The sequence below is a fragment of the Bos indicus genome, chromosome 16 (assembly GCF_029378745.1).
Source record: "Bos indicus isolate NIAB-ARS_2022 breed Sahiwal x Tharparkar chromosome 16, NIAB-ARS_B.indTharparkar_mat_pri_1.0, whole genome shotgun sequence".
Taxonomy (NCBI): domain Eukaryota; kingdom Metazoa; phylum Chordata; class Mammalia; order Artiodactyla; family Bovidae; genus Bos; species Bos indicus.
The window spans coordinates 60,297,910-60,314,112 of NC_091775.1; the positions used below are offsets into that span (position 1 = coordinate 60,297,910).

The 16,203-nt window shown below is 40.4% G+C and overlaps 1 protein-coding gene across 3 annotated transcripts in view; it reads left to right on the top strand.

Moving 5' to 3' along the window:
• Window positions 1-3,034: 3,034 nt before the first annotated feature.
• RASAL2 (RAS protein activator like 2) overlaps window positions 3,035-16,203 on the top strand; it is a 397,112-nt gene continuing 383,943 nt past the window's right edge. For 2 of the 3 annotated variants that reach the window (XM_070768499.1, XM_070768500.1), the window contains exon 1: window positions 3,036-3,367. In XM_070768499.1, the coding sequence (XP_070624600.1) occupies window positions 3,166-3,367 (202 nt within the window). In that variant the 5' untranslated portion in view covers window positions 3,036-3,165. Of the gene's footprint in view, window positions 3,368-16,203 lie in introns of all 3 variants that reach the window. The other variant, XM_070768498.1, reaches the window with a different exon arrangement.

The following is a 16,203-nucleotide window of genomic DNA, read 5'->3' on the forward strand; positions in this document are numbered from 1 at the left end:
GACTTTAACAGCAGAGGATTTATCTTCACTTTAAAATCTGGGATTACACCAGGCAGATACCACTGGTATAAATTCAAGTAGGACTGACTGCCTCCCAGCAATGCAAATTAGTTTATCACTTTTGTTTGCTTGTTTGATTTTTCTTCAATATTTTTAAGTGATAAAAATTTACAAAAGCCATGAAATACTTACTTTTGGCTCTACAACTGTTAGAACAATTCTACCTGCCAAAGGGGGGTTGTTGTTGTTCAGTGGCTAAGATGTGTCCCACTCTTGGCGACCCTGTGGACTGCAGCATGCCAGGCTTCCGTCCTTCACTATCTCAGAATTTGTTCAAACTCATGTCCACTGGGCTGGTGATGCCATCCAACCATCTGCCAAAGGTAGGGTGGTGGGGGGGGGTGGGGAACCCTGAAGGAATCCAGATCCATCAGTGAGGTAAAAAATTAGGAAGTTAGGGTTTTAATCTATGAGTTAGCTATGTTACTTTAGGTAGGTTGCTTAATAGACGTCTATGCTTTAATTTTTTTCACTGGCGAAATGATGATTAAAAAAAATACTGGTTCTGCTCTATCTCATACAATTATTTTTCAGGTTGTGAAAAGTATTATCTCTTTAAGTTATAAACATTAGATAAATTCCAGGCACACTGTTACGTAAGCAACTAGAGAACTACTGAAGCCAGTCGGGTCAGAATGGGGAAGTGAAGCAGGAACTGGGATTTGGGAAATCTGGATGTAGAAAGTAGGATTATTGGGGATTGGTAGAAAGCTTTTTCTTCCGCTCAAGAATGAATGATGCCAATTAGAGAGCAAGCTAGAAAGAGAAAAAAAAAATTGTGACTGTTTTACACAGCACTTCTGATGCTGCTCTGGAATAACCGCTAGGGTAATAAATTCCTTATATATTGACTAAAAAGTGCTCAAATATGTACATCTGATGCCCATTACTTCCTTGCTCTCTGACTTTTGTTACCATGACTTAAACAGCAATTTAATGTACCTAAAAATGCTCTAGTTCTGCTTCGTGCAGAATTTAGGCTCCAAATCTCTAGCTTCAGCACTTTCTTTTGTCCACCCAAACACTGAGCTATCTGATACTTAGACTAGGAAGTCTGAATATGGAGTCAGATAGTAAGAAATCAGGGTTCTAGATACTGGAAATGATCACTTCAATACATCACCAAGCCACGTATCAACAAACTTAATCACAAAGGGTTCCAAGCTGAAGTAACCAGTTATCATTGAAGCTTTGCCAGCTAACATGACTGTTCCTCAGTTCTCTCACCTGTTAAGCAAGAAGCAGGATCAGATTCTCTCTAAGATTACTTTCTGCTATGAAGCACTATTACTCTAAATAAGAGTTTGGAGAAAATGACAAAATGTGTCCTCATAGCTCTTGATAAACCCAAACAATACAGAAACTGAAAATCTCTCCTTGTCTTGTTGTGCTAAGTAGAGAGAAACAGGGGGAAAACACAGAATAAAACCCTCCAAAAAGAGAAAACACACACACACACACACACACACACACACACACACTTGTGGAATCCTTGTTCGGTTTTACATAGCCATGTTCAAGAAACACTGCTGGAGATGTACTATGTGCAAGACACTTTTAAGTGGTTACTGTTCAGTTTTAAAATGATAATTACTACTTTTCCAGCCACTCTTAAAGCTGAATTGGTAAATAATATCGCCTTGGGTGGGCATAAAATTAAACCCAAGGTCAAGGGAGACAGTCTACGAATAGACCAAAAATAAAACGCAAGAGATATCCTTAGAAGATTTGGCAAAAAAAAAAAAAAAAAGCCAAGATATTGCACAAAGATCAAAGGCTAAAAAAGAGAAATATGCTTAGCTAATTCTGGGCTTTTGAGCATTTCATGTGCTTGCGAGGCCCGTCCATCCATCCACACCACACTTCTGAGCCATGCAATTCTAAGCCGATGACAAGTCCAGCTTTAGCGCGGACAGGGCGCAGAGCGCGGATCCCACACAATTCCACAATCCCAGACCCCGCTGCCAACTCTCTTCTCTGGGAAGGAAGGAAGCGTTTCCCCTAGGGTGACTGTAAAATAAAACAGCCTCTCCAATCTCTCCGTCCAATAAGAAAGAAACGTTGGTCCAAATAAATATAGACATAAACGCATACATACAAGGAAAGGAGTAGGAAGAGGGGGGAGAGGGGAAAGGGAAGTTCTTTTCCTTTCTTATTTAAATTTCCCGCATCCCTTTTCCTCCCCGCCTCTTCACGCCGGCTCCACTTCAAGCAGCAGCTGGGGAGACCGGGAGACCGGGAAACGCACTGTAGGGCGGTCGGGGAGAGAGAACTTGGGAAGTAGGCGGTACCGGCTGGGTGAATAACTCGGTGTCTGATTTTTCCTGCCTTCGGCAGCAGTTCCTCCTCCGCTTCGTTATTCCTCTGCACACGCGGCTGGGCCCTCGGCCCTCGATTGCTCCGGCCTATCACCCTGGGATGCCGCCTGCCGCCGCCACCGCCGCGGCTGCCGGGCTTGTGGGATCCGCGGCGGAGTCGGAGCCGGAGCCCCAGCCGCGGCGGGAGCCGTGGCCTGAGAGTTAGGGGGCGGACCGGGTTCATTCCTGGGGAGGGTGCTGAAGACTGGCGGGCGAGAACCCGGGGCCACCGCCCTCCCCACAGGCTTGAGGGAGTGGACATTTGGAGCCCCTGAGCGGCGGCGGCGGCGGCGGCGGGAGCCGGTCAAAGGGGGCGGCCCCTGGCGGCGACGCCCCCAGCCCAGCCCTGCCCGGCCCCGCTCCATCCCCAGCCCCGGTCCGATCGGCCCGCGGGAGACGCCGGCGGGGGCACAGAAAGGCGGCTCCGAGGGGGCCGGCGGGCGAGCCGCCTCTCCCGGGTCCTTCTACGTCCCTCCCGGGAGGGACCCACACCTGAGCCCGGACCCACCCCCCGCCCGGGGCCACGCTGGATCCGCCTCCCGGCCTGGGTCCCGCCCGCTGGCTGCAGGTGGGCTGCAGAGCCCGAGCCGCGGGCAGTGGGCGGCGGGGAAGGAGGTGAGCCGCGTCCGCGCCGGCTGCCGCTCGGGTCCGTGCCCCCGCTACTGCGCTCTCCGCCTCCCCTTTCCGCAGGCAGGGCGCGGAGCTGCGCGCCCGCCCCGCCGCCGCCGCCTTGTCCCTCCGGGGCACCATGGAGCTCTCCCTGTCGTCCGGAGGAGCCGCGGAGGCGCTGTCCTGGCCAGAGATGTTCCCGGGATTGGAGTCCGACTCGCCGCTCCCCCCGGAGGAGCTGGACGCGGTTGTCCCGGTCAGTGGGGCCATGGCCGGTGGCATGTTGGATCGGATTCTTCTGGAGTCCGTGTGCCAGCAACAGAGCTGGGTCCGCGTGTACGGTAAGGACCTAAGGCCGTCTTAGAGGCTGATGTTTCTTTGCTCAGGCAGAAATGCATTCCCCAAGTCTCAGTCCCATCCGTTCTCAGTCCCCATCCATCCTGGGTCCGTTTCCCACATCCCTTTTTGTTCTGGGGGTGCGTTTCTGACAAGTTTCTGCAGACTTGTACTTGAGAGAGATGTGACTCAGTATGGTCTTTGGACCTTTTCAGGTACCTGCAGTAAGTTTAAGGTGGAGTTGGGATATAAAGCCTTAATTTTCAGGTAGTTACTTCAAGGGAGGGGGTCAGCCGACCTTCAAGAAAAGACACCAGGAAATCAATCAGTCTTGAGCAAGGGAAGACTGCAAACCAAGATATTATGAAAAAGCTTAGTGGAGGTTAAGATAATAAAGTAAAAATCAAAAGTATTTATTTGGGAAGGGGAATAGTCTTACTTTTCTATAACCTCTTTCTGAACCTCACTCTCCAAAGGCAAGCACTTAGTCCAAGGGGTGTGGATTGTTTCAGATTGCACTATTGTTTCTGGTGCTCTTTGTAAAGTGACTGGATTGCTACTCAGCAAGTTAAAAAGTGATGAACACACTAAAACTTTCCCTTTCTGCATTCCTAGTAACCACCTCTTTAATTAAAACTGAATGATGAGATTCTATAAGGGCAAGCCTTGTGGCAGCGTTTAAGCCATGCTGATTTTGAAAACCTGTAGCCCAAAGATTTATAGCCTGGCATTCAGGACTGAGCTGTGGCTTTCCAAATCACTGAAACGTCAAGGTGTTTATCACTTAGCTCACAGGGATATAAAAGACATTAGTCATGTTGCTGAGTATAAGATGGCAAACTTGAAGCACCTGAAATCAACACAAGTTTAAGGTGTTATCCTGCAGTCACGTGCATCTAAGCTTATAGTGATCAATTACTTTATGTGTTTTTGGCTTTTTTTTTCCATCCTGAGCAGGTTATGTGTTTACTACTCAGGAGTGACGGTGACTTTGAAGTTGTCTTCCTGGATAGTTTAGTTGATTTCAAGACTTTGTCTATCACTATCAGAGAGATCATAGAACTAGGAGTCCAGAGATACGAATTTTTGTCCCAGTTCTGCTGCTAAGTGTCTATGTGATTTGGAGCAGATCAGATCACTTTTTTGACCTCTGATTCCTCATCTGTAAAATGAGTGGATTGGATTAAATAATCTCTTAATGGTCCTTGCAGTTCTAAAACTCCAGCAGTTTTTGTAGCCTTTTTTTAAAGGATTTATGTATGCAGCACTTTGTATTTTGCTGGCTGTTTGTAAATGTTTCTTGATGTTATTTTAGTTAACTGAAAGAATTAAAGCAAAGAAGTGGGAGATGATGCAAGGTCATCCAGTTCAGTCTCAGCAAATGAAAAACTTTAGTGCCTGATTTTTCGTTCACCTGCTAGTCCTACTTAGCCGATGGTTTATAACAAAGGTTGGTGAAAATCTGCAGTTGAACTTGAATTAAAGTATATTGGAACTTATAGCTTTTTCCTATTCTGTCCTATCTTTTCTTATGTACTTCTTTTGCATATTGTTTTTTTGTATGAAGTTAGCCTTGTTACTGCAAAAATATGTATATATGACAATTCAGTAGTTCTGTCTGGGTTTTCTAGACCTAGTGTTAGCTACATACTTTGAATGTAACCCATAAAATGAATGTGCTTGTTTTTGTAGTCCATTCCTAGGCCTAGGTTTGTGTGTGTGTGTATGTATATATGTGTGTGTATGTCTATATTGTTTCTTAAATATATGTGGTGTGCTTATTTGCTCAGTTGTGTCCGACTCTTTGCAATCACATGAATACTAAGTGTGTTGCCCTGCCCTCCTTCAGGGGATCTTCCTAACTCAGGAATCGAACCCAGGTCTCCCGCATTGCAGGCGGATTCTTTACCATCTGAGCCACCAGGGAAGCCCTCTTAAACATATACATGTATATTCTTTCTCACAAACACATATATAATGTGCATTTCAGAGTTAATTTGCAGACTTTCTACTGCATTGTAGCTTTTTTGTCTTCCCTATCAATTAACCAGAAATAGTTTTTATTTGCTATTTAGTACTGCTACTTTCCTTCCTCTAAGGCGGCTCTTAGAGGATACTACTTTATTGTCTTTAGTTTGATGTAAATATTCTAAAACTATCTTAATGACTCTTGACTTTTCTATATCCTTGGGTAGTTTTTAAGTTGCCTATTGTACAGCTCTTAGAAAAGCTTTGATGCAAAAATAATAGAATGTAGAAAATCAATTCCGAAAAGTTTGTTTTGATTTTCTTATTTGTTTGTTTTGTGTGTTCAAAATGCTGATTGTTTTGGAACATCAAGGTTATTTTACACAACTGGAAGAGACTTTGATGAATGTATTCAAATGCTTTTTAAAGAAATCCAGAAACTAGTGTAGAGTATGCAGCTGGGGATTGTGAACCTGGGTTTTCATTCTGGCTTTGCCACAAATTGTTGTCTAACTTTGGGCAAGTAATTTTAAGTCCGTGTGCTTAGGTTTCTACATAAAATGTGGAGTCTGGAGTAATTGGTATCTATGGTATATTTTAGCTTTAAAGTTCTCTGATTCTATGGCCTGCCCTATTATTTTACCTACAACTTGGTCTCCCGCTTCCAGCCTGACTTGAGGCCAGGCATCAAGCAAGCCTTTAATGCACTTAAATCATGACTGTCGGGTTTCTGGGGAGCACTTTTATCAAAAGGTCAATGAACCGAGTTTTGAAAGAAGGAATGTTGAGGGCAAATGTATATTTGTTTGGAATGTTTTCACAAGATAGGAAGGTGGAGATGGGGGTCTCAGATCCAGCTCATTCAGTTTTGAGACCTGACCTAAAATAGCCATGTGGGCTTTAAAGATAGGTTTTAAAGTAAAGAGCTGTATTAAGTGCTGTTGGCTTCTGGTTATGGCTCACATCCTCTGCAGTATACTTATGTTTGAAATCAGTATGCAAACAGAAACAGAACTACCCCCTTCCCCTCAGATATCTTAACAGAAACTTTTATTTATTTATTTACACAAACTTTTAAAAACAATATTTTATTAGTTTGCCTCACAAAATTTGAAGACTGGACACCGTTTTGAGTTTGCTACTGATAGGTCTGGCTCTTTGGTAGATAATACTTACATCCAGAGTTTTGTGTGTTGTCATGAGTGGAAACTTTTTTGGAATATGTTCAGAGCTTTATAATACATGGATCTATATTTAGAACACAAACAAATGCACATCTTTGAGACAGGACTAAGAGAAAATCATGCTATTCTTCATTTTCTTTTAGCTGTAAAATGTTTCATTTGTCTTCTACTACTGCTATTGTAAGTTGTGCCCATGCCCGTCAAGACTATAAAATTTTTGACACCAGAGAGTCTGTCTGTCTTGTTGATCTTTGTATTCCTGTCTTGCCACTCCCTTCATTGTCACAGTGTCTAGCAGATTGATGCCTCCCCCGTGGTAAGTCAGTGTCTGTTGAATGTTGATCCATCTGTCCTTTGACCATCCAGATCTCAACCTGACTGACTGTATGGGTGGTAGAGTAGCTTAAACAAAGGCATGCCACAAACAGCTAAATATGGATGCAGAATCCAAGAGCATCAAATGCAGAACATTTTTCAGATATTTATAGCCTCAAAGCGAAGTCAATTGGCTGAAAAAGCTCAGCAGCCCAGCAAAAGGAAACGGGAGCGGCGAAGCCAGCCTCACTGTCTGTGCTTTCTGGTAAACAATGAGGATGTTAAAATTAACTACTTTACCATGAGTGGATGATGAGTGAAGGACACTATTTGGGGGAAATTTAAGATACCGGTCTCTAGCTGTGGCGGCATTGGAGCTCTGCACCCATCAGTACAACAGGTCTGCAAGTGTATGCACAGCAGTGCTCTTTAATAACTAGAAGGGAAATACAATTATCATGATGAAGTGATCACCAAGAAACCATATTGTTTTAATAGTATGGGAAGGACTTATCTAAAATATTCAGTTAATAAATAACAGCATTATTGTATACCATTAAGCTAATATATGGCTCATTGTTTATTAATGACAGGTAGAGTCCTCTTGGAAAGTTTCTAACGACTGGTACAGTTTCAGCAAGCAGAAAAAAAGGGAATTAATCATGCTGTATCAAATATCATACAGTGCTAGAAATATGGCAATGAAAATTTGGTAAGAGTGTCTCAAGAACTGGATATGAGTTGGTAGGGACAGAAGTCCTACCTGGTTGTAGTAAATAATATTGTTTATGCTCCACCAATTAAAGGATGGTGTTTTAATTTAGAAAGTATATATTATTGCATTTTTAGAGAATGTTTCTATATTTACTTAAAATGTTGCAATCAGTAACAAGTCCAAGAAGTTGTTTTATTTTAGTGCAGTATGAATTAGTTGTGACTGACTCAACTGGCCTTACACAGCATGATCTTAGCATACTTCACTTTGAATATTCTTAGCAAATCACTCATTCTTACACATCTTAAATATGCACCCCATGACTCCTACTGTGTATTAACATGTAGATAAATGAAGTTGCTCAACCAAGACTAAAAGTTTTACGTGCTTTAGCTAATTGATTGCCAGAAGAAAATCAGTAAATATGTACTCAGTATATCCCCAAACATATTCATGTTACTTTAAGTGTTTTAATTTCCTCAAATGCTATTAATTGAGCTTTTACAAATCAGTATTAATGTTTTAGGAATCTGTAGGAATCATGGCACATCACGGATGGCACACTGACTTTGTTGACACCTAAATTTCCTGTGATCTCCAATAGATTGTATGCACAGTAGTAGTAGACAGTTCTCCACTGAAGTTAAAACTTTCAAGAAGGCCTAGATATATAATGTTTATTTTAAATTATGTTGATTTCAAACAGACCCCCCTTTTGCCTTTGAGAGAAAATTTGTGTAGTCATTTAACTTCTGTGTTCTACGAATGTCACAGATGGTGGATCATTTCCTTTACAATATCTTAGTATTTTTCTACCGTCTGTCATGTTGGTTTATTGCTATTTCATTTTCTTTCTTTCTTTTTTTTAAACTTTTTATTTTGTGTCGTGATATAGCCAATTAACAATGTTGTGACAGTTTCAGGTGAACAGCGAAGGGACTCCGCCTTACATGTACATGTATCCATTCTCCCCCCAAACTCCCCTCCCATCCAGGCTGCCACATGACATTGAGCGGGGTTCCATGTGCTATACAGTTGGTCCTTGATGGTTATCCGTTTTTGCTATTTCATTTTCAAAGAACAAAAATATTTTTACAGAATAGAAACTGTACATCCACAATCTCTTTTCCAAAACCATTTGAGCTAGTGTTTCAGAATTCAAAACTTTTGATTTTAGAAAATAAGGTATATATACAGTGACATAAACCCCCTGGGGTATGTGGAGAAACTTAACAAGAATCAGTCAGGTTAGTAGTTCTTAGCCATTAAATAAATGAGTATTCACACCAAGTATGGTATAAGACTATACATAATATGATGTCATTATAGGTCAGTTTACTGCTAGAGAAGTTATAAAAGAAGTGTTCACAGCTTTTTGGATTTAGGAATTGCTGGTATGGAATTGAGGATCTGTATACATTCTCTGGAGTAAATAAAATGAAATTCTAGAATGCCCTGTTTATCTGAGAATAATTTAAACAAATGTTTAATTTTTAAATTAAACAAATATTTAATATTTAACAAATAAATAAAGATTGCCTTTGTCTTTTTTAGATAATATTTTCAGATATATTAATATATTACATATTAAAATGATATATTAATATAATATTGTTCAGGTAATATGATTCAGTACATGCCCCTTAAAAGATGATGTACAGTTGTGTCCTGTTATGTTGAATGGAATAATTTTTTTCTGATTTGCTAAGGAAAAGAAAAGGGATTCACATGGCAAAGTAGGCTTTACTGAGATTACTGAGGAAGTGGTGGCAAGGCAGTGGTTTCTAACACTTTGTTTCATTAGAAAGAAGCATGAGGTAAATTAAAGCAGAGGGTTTATGTAATTGTTCTTAGCAGTTGCCCTCTTCAGTAGCACAAAGTGGTTTGATCACCTTTTAAGTAGGTGAACCACAAAAAAGCATTCAACTAATGGCTGAGTTAATCCAGAAAAAATTCAGCTGTCTGCTCCCTTGTCCTGCCCTGTTGGAATCACTTTTAAGTAACTAGAGAGGTGTTCCATCTTGTTAACCAGGAGGAGGAGTTTAAAGTGTGCTGAGAGCCCTACTGAAACCGCTTCACCCGGCCTTGGCAGTGGGATACCTGCTCTCTGATGTGTGTTTCTTCCCAAAGGCTATCAAGTGCTTCTCAAGACCTGTTGGTAGAGAACCCTTTACAAGTTTAATGTGGTTGGCTTTCTAGTGGGAAGGAAGCCATCAAGAAGTACACGATATGTAAATAGTAGGGGAAAAAAGGACGTCCTGAGGCCCAGCTCAATGGGGTTAGTGGGAATATAGTGAAAAAAAAAGAGAGAGAAGAAAAGAAAAATGGAGCCCTTGAGAGCATAAAAAAACCACTTGCTGTGCTGTTCCATAGTAGTGCTCATCTTACCGCTACCAGCAGGGTTCAGGTGTTAGGAGTCTGAGTTTTACCTTCCTTCACCCGGTGTTTAGTTACATTAATTAGTTGTCTGCGGTTGTTTTGCACTTAAGGATCCAGTTTAGAGACTGATTGCATTCTCATTTCCCCATAAGTTATCTTCAGCATGGCTCAAGTTGTGTTCACCTTGTGTCCTTTGCAGGTATTGTTGTTTAGTCTAGTCGTTAAGTTGTGTCCGACTCTTTTGTGGCCCCATGGACTGTAGTCCATGGAATTCTCCAGGCCAGAATACTGGGATGGGTAGCCTTTCCCTTCTCCAGGGGATCTTTCCAACCCGGGATCGAACCCAGGTCTCCTGCATTGCAGGTGGCTTCTTTACCAGCTGAACCACAAGGGAAGCCCAAGAATACTGGAGTGGGTAGCCTATCCCTCTCCAGTGGATCTTCCCAACCTAGGGATCAAACCGGGATCTCCTGCATTGCAGATGGATTCTTTACCAACTGAGCTATCAGGGAAACCCAGATAGCTGGGTCTAAGAGATTGTTAATACTTGCAGATAGTCCTTGGGAGAGTGAAAATTTAGAAAGGAAAAATTTTACCATAAGGCACAAAAACAAAATTCAGAATAGTGTGAAAAGTTAAAAAGTTGGTGGTCCTAAATATTTTTCTAAATAATCTTTTTAAGTTTCCTCAGTAAGAGAACTGGCTCAGGAAATTTAGCTTATTCCCCAAATTGGAGACAAATTCCACAGTTTGTCAGGATTAGAACTCTTAACCTCAGATTCCTCAGCCTCCTGTTTTAGCTTCTAGATCTTACTGCTTTCCCTTAGGGAGGTGGCCTTTCAAAGCTGAAGGTCAGTGAGAAATACCAGATTGTTAGTTTCACAGTCTTTAAGGGAAGTGCTGGAAGTACCATTCCCTAGGTAACAGAAAACAAAAATGGTCAAAACATCCACCAAGTAGGAGGTTAAGACTAATCTCTTAGTGGTGGATTTAGAGGTGGACTAGAGGCCAGATTAGGTCTCTTCCTAAATTCTTTATTCTGTGATTGGAGGGATGTTTTAAGGAAATTTGAATATTTCATTTATGATCCTTAGAACCCTGGGTAATACCTGTAACTATATCTTCCCTTTTAATTTCTAATCTCTCTGATTCATATCATTAAAAAATTAATACTATTTTCCTGATTATGATTGTAATCCATGCTTAATGTAAGTAATTGGAATTATAGGAAAAGGTGAAGACAATTAAAATCAGCTGTAATTCTACCTTTTAGAGATAATTCTTATTTTAATATTTTATTGTATTTTATTTCAGTCTTTTCTGTATGGATATACTCATTTGTGCATATTTGGTATCATATTGCATCTATTGTATATCACACTTTTTTCTAATAGTGTATTTCCTTTTGGCTTTCACAATGTTTGAAAATTTTCCAATATATTTCTATTTTGATGCTGGGAGGGATTGGGGGCAGGAGGAGAAGGGGACAACAGAGGATGAGATGTCTGGATGGCATCACTGACTCAATGGACGTGAGTCTGAGTGAACTCTGGGAGTTGGTGATGGACAGGGAGGCCTGGCGTGCTGCGATTCATGGGGTCGCAAAGAGTTGGACACGACTGAGCAACTGAACTGAACTGAACTGAATATGTTTCCTTCTTTCAAAATTCAAAAGGTATAAAAGGATATACCATGAGGCCTCTCACCCCTCCTCCTCGCCCCTCACTTGGCATCTGGCAAGCAATCATTGTCCCCCCAGCCCCACACACAATCAATAAATGTTTGAAATTTTTGTGTATCCTTCCATACCTGTCTCATGTGTGTAGATGTAGATATGCTCCGTTGTGTCCGACTCTTTGTGACCCTGTGGTCTGTAGCCCACCAGGCTCCTCTGTCCATGGGATTTTCCAGGCAAGAATACTGGAGTGGGTGGCATATCCTCCTCCAGGGGATCTTCCTGACCCAGGGATCAAACCCATGTTTCTTTCTTCTCCTGCTTTGGCAAGCATATTCTTTACCACTGGTGGTATCTTGGAAGCCCCTAGAAGTAGCTAGATAGATAAAAAATTCTGCCAAGTGTAGGATCCAAGAAATCTAGGTTAAAAAAAAAAAAAATTCAGGGTCCAGAATTCCCTGTCTGTCCACTGGTTAGGACTCTGCTTTCACTCCCAAGGGTGTGGGTTCAGTCCCTGATTGGGAAGTCCCACAAGCTGCGCGGTCAAAAAAGTTTTGTGTTTGTGTGTGTGTGTGTGTGAGGTTAACGAAATGGCTGGAATAGGCCCCCAAAGGAAGTTGGTCTGGTGTTCTGGGGGGAGATCTGAAGCTGGTTGTTGTTAATTGTTTTGTATCTGAATTGATAGTATAGTTTTTTCTCTGTGTATGCTTTTTTCCTCCTTTTTTTTTTAAAAACAGAAATGATAACCCATTATAGGAATTCATCTACACTTTGTGTTATTCCTCCCTTGTATTTCCCCTTCACACATACTTATCACTGTATCTTGGATATATTTTCCTGTCCATTCATAAAGTGGTTCCATATTGTTTTTATGACTGCTTGATGCATTGAAGAATCATCATTTAACCCTGAGTTTTGCTGGTACAGGTGATAGTATATAAATAATCTTGAAAATAAACCATTTTGCTTATGTATATCTATAACAAAAATTCATGGAATTGACAAGGTCAGAGACATGTGTTTTCTAAAATTTTGAAAGATAGTCTCAAATTGCTTTTTTTTGGTGTTGTACCTATTTATATTTCTCACCAAAGTATGGGGCTTCCCAGGTGGCTCAGACCGTAAAGAATCTGCTTGAAATGCAGGAGACCCAGGTTCAGTTCATGGGTTGGAAAGATCCCCTGGAGAAGAAAATGGCAACCCACTCCAGTATTTTTGTCTGGAGAATTCCATGGACAGTGGAGCCTGGCCGGCTACAGTCCATGGGATTGCAAAGAGTCAGACGCTACTAAGCTACTAATATATCAATGTATGAGAGTGCCTATGTTCCATAGTGAATTATCAAGTATTTTTTAATGTGACAATCTAAAAAGTAAAAAATAGTCATAGTTCTAATTTTTCAAATCTTACCTTAAGTGTGATTGAGTATCATACAGAGTCATTTAAATATAGCCTTTTTTGTGACTGTACATATCTTTTGCCCTTTTTTTTTGGGTTGTTGGATCCTTTAGTGATTTGCAGGAACTCTTAATATGTTAAGAACCCTTTGTCTGTTGTGAGTTGACAGTATTTTAATTTGTGTTTTGTTTTTCTTTTCCTCTATGAGGAAATTATTCTTGTACAGTTGAATATATCAGTCTTTTATGGCTTTTTGGTTTTCTGTTAGAATGGCCTTTCCTATTCTGAAGTTCCAACTCTCCCATGGTTTGTCTAGTTCTTTTTTTTTTTTTTTTTAATACATTTAAATCTTTGATCCATTTGGAATTCATCCTGGTATAAGGTATGAGATATGGATATAATTTCATTTTCAGAAAGATGGTTTTTCAGTTATCCTAGCAACATTTATTGAATAATTCATGTTTTCCTCCACTGATTTAAGATGTCTCCTTTATCCTTTACTAGATTGTCATATACAATTTAGTTTATTTCAAGATTTTCTACTGTGTTCTATTGGTCTCTGTATATTCATATGCCAGTGTCACACTGCTTTATTACTGAAGCTTATTTGAAAATATAATTTGTCAATGACTAATTTAACATAACTTATCTAACCATTATCCTATTTTAAATATTAACATTTTTCAAAATTTTTTTGTTTACAGTCTACTGATTCTCTTTGTTTACAAATCTTTGAACTTCTGACTATTTCCTTAGGCCGAATTCCTAGAAGAGTATGTTTTTAAAGGCCTGAAACTTAGTGCCAAATTTGTGTGACCTTCCTGGAAAGCAGTTCCTCCCACAAATGTATGAAAATATGGCTCATAATTTTAAGTCCTACTTCTGTATTGCTACATTCAACATATTGAAGTATATTTGCATAGATTTCCTGTAGTGAAATTCCCAGGTGACTCAGAGGTAAAGAATCTGCCTGCCAATGTAGGAGACACAGGTTCGATCCCTGGGTTGGGAAGATCCCCTGGAGAAGGACGTGGCAAGCACTCCAGTGTTTTTGCCTGGAGAATCCCATGGACAGAGGAGCCTGGTGGGCTACACTGCATAGGGTTGCAAAGAGTTGGACACAACTGAGCATACAGGTGCATGTAGTGTCTTACATGTTATTTAGCACCTATTAAATATGCTCAGAGTTCTAATGACTTACCTTCAAAACTGAGTTTTTTCTCAATGGTACTCCTTTTGATTAATGGCATATTTCCCAGTGAATGAGGGAAGCATGAATATGGAGTCAAAGCATACAGATTTTTTTTCTGCCTTAAAAATCCTATGTGCTCTGTTCATCTCTCCCTACCCACTACCTCCAAGCTCATGGCAACCACTGATGTTTTTACTGCCTCCATCGTTTCTCCTTTTCTAAAATGCTATTTAGTTGAAATCAAACCCAAATTGTCTTTTATCCATTAGCTATTTGTTTAGCATGTAATAGGAGCAAACTTAGAAAGGAACAAAGTAGTTTAACTTTTAATAGTAACATAGAGAGGTTTAAGAATGAAATGTAGAATCCTGTATCCAGTTAATATTGTGGAAGTTTATAGGAGATTTTGTTTGATTTAAATTTGGGCAGGATATAACATATAAGTGTTTTCTTCTCTTGATTTTTCTGTAGGTTTGACTGTTAAATTTTCTGTTTGTTTATAAATTTCAGGCATATCTCTGAGTGAGAAAGCCCAAGGCCTTTCTAGTGCACATTTCTGTTTTGTAGTGGACCGGTTTTGCCCAGTGGATAGTGGTTAGCCTGATTCAAAGAACAGACCTTGAAAAAGATGCCCAGCACTAACCAAAAACATGGTTCAAATCTAAAAAATGAGTGAACTTTTAGTATTTTCTGGCTTCATAAAGACTTCAGAGTAGTATTCATCCTCATAGAAATGCTTTATTTGCTAATGTCTGAATCTTATTTGATAACGTGATAAAGAACAGTATCATATGTGGTGATTCCTATTGAAACAGAAAGATACTGTAGAGCAGTGGTCCCCAATCTTTTTGCACCAGGGGCCAGTTTTGTGAAAGACAGTTTTTCCATGGACCTGAAATAGAGGCGGCAAGGGATGGTTTCAGGATGTTTCAAGGGCATTACATATATTGTGCACTTTATTTCTATTATTATTGCATCAGCTCTACCTCAGATCATCAGGCCTTAGATCCTGGAAGTTGGGGACCCCTGCTCTAGAGGATTTGATACAGCCATAAGTCTTGCTGTTTTGCTCAGGTTAGAAAGTCCGAAGTCATTCTTTTTCAAGCTCACCTTTAATCAGTTTGAGGATATTTTTAGGTATTTGCATTTTAGGTATTTTTAGTGTACAACTTGATTGTCATGCCTGTGTGGTAAGTCACATCAGTTGCCTCCAGCTCTTTTGAGAACCCATTCATTGTTGCCCATCAGGCTCCTCTGTCCATGGTTTTCTCCAGGCAAGAATACTGGAGTGGGTTGCCATGCCGTCCTCCAGGGGATCTTCCTGACCCAGGGATCCAACATGCGTCTCTTAAGTCCTATGCATTGGCAGGCGGGTTCTTTACCACTAGTGCCACCTGGGAAGCCCCCCTTGATTGTCATACCTTGAGAAATAGTTGCATTACTTTTTCATGCCAGTAATCTTTCCTTACCTGAAGCTTAACTGGCAATAGTAATGTTTTGCTTATACAACCAGCAATGTTATTCCATTTACCTGTGAGCATATTATATAAAATGATATGTTTTTGCAATGTTGGATTTTTCCCTACAGTCTCAAAATACCCTGCATTTTTTTTTCAATAAATTTATGAAACATCATTCTTTTCTCCATTTTATTGGGAAGTAATCGTGTAAGGTTAGTGATGTAAAGATTCTTGGTGAAGTTATATTAGAATGTGAGTAAGACTGGAATGTGAGTTACAATCTAGTACATTTTGCGGGTATTACCCTATTTCTATTATCCAAGTTCCTAAGTCGCTGCTTCCAGTTTAATATATTTGTGTTAAACTATGTCATGAGCTGTTTAAAGTAGCATTTTTAGACTTTCCTAAGTACAGGAGACAGAGATCAAGACCATCCCCATGGAAAAGAAATGCAAAAAAGCAAAATGACTTTCTGGGGAGGGCTTACAAATAGCTGTGAAAAGAAGAGAAGTGAAAAGCAAAGGAGAAAAGGAAAGATATAAACATCTGAATGCA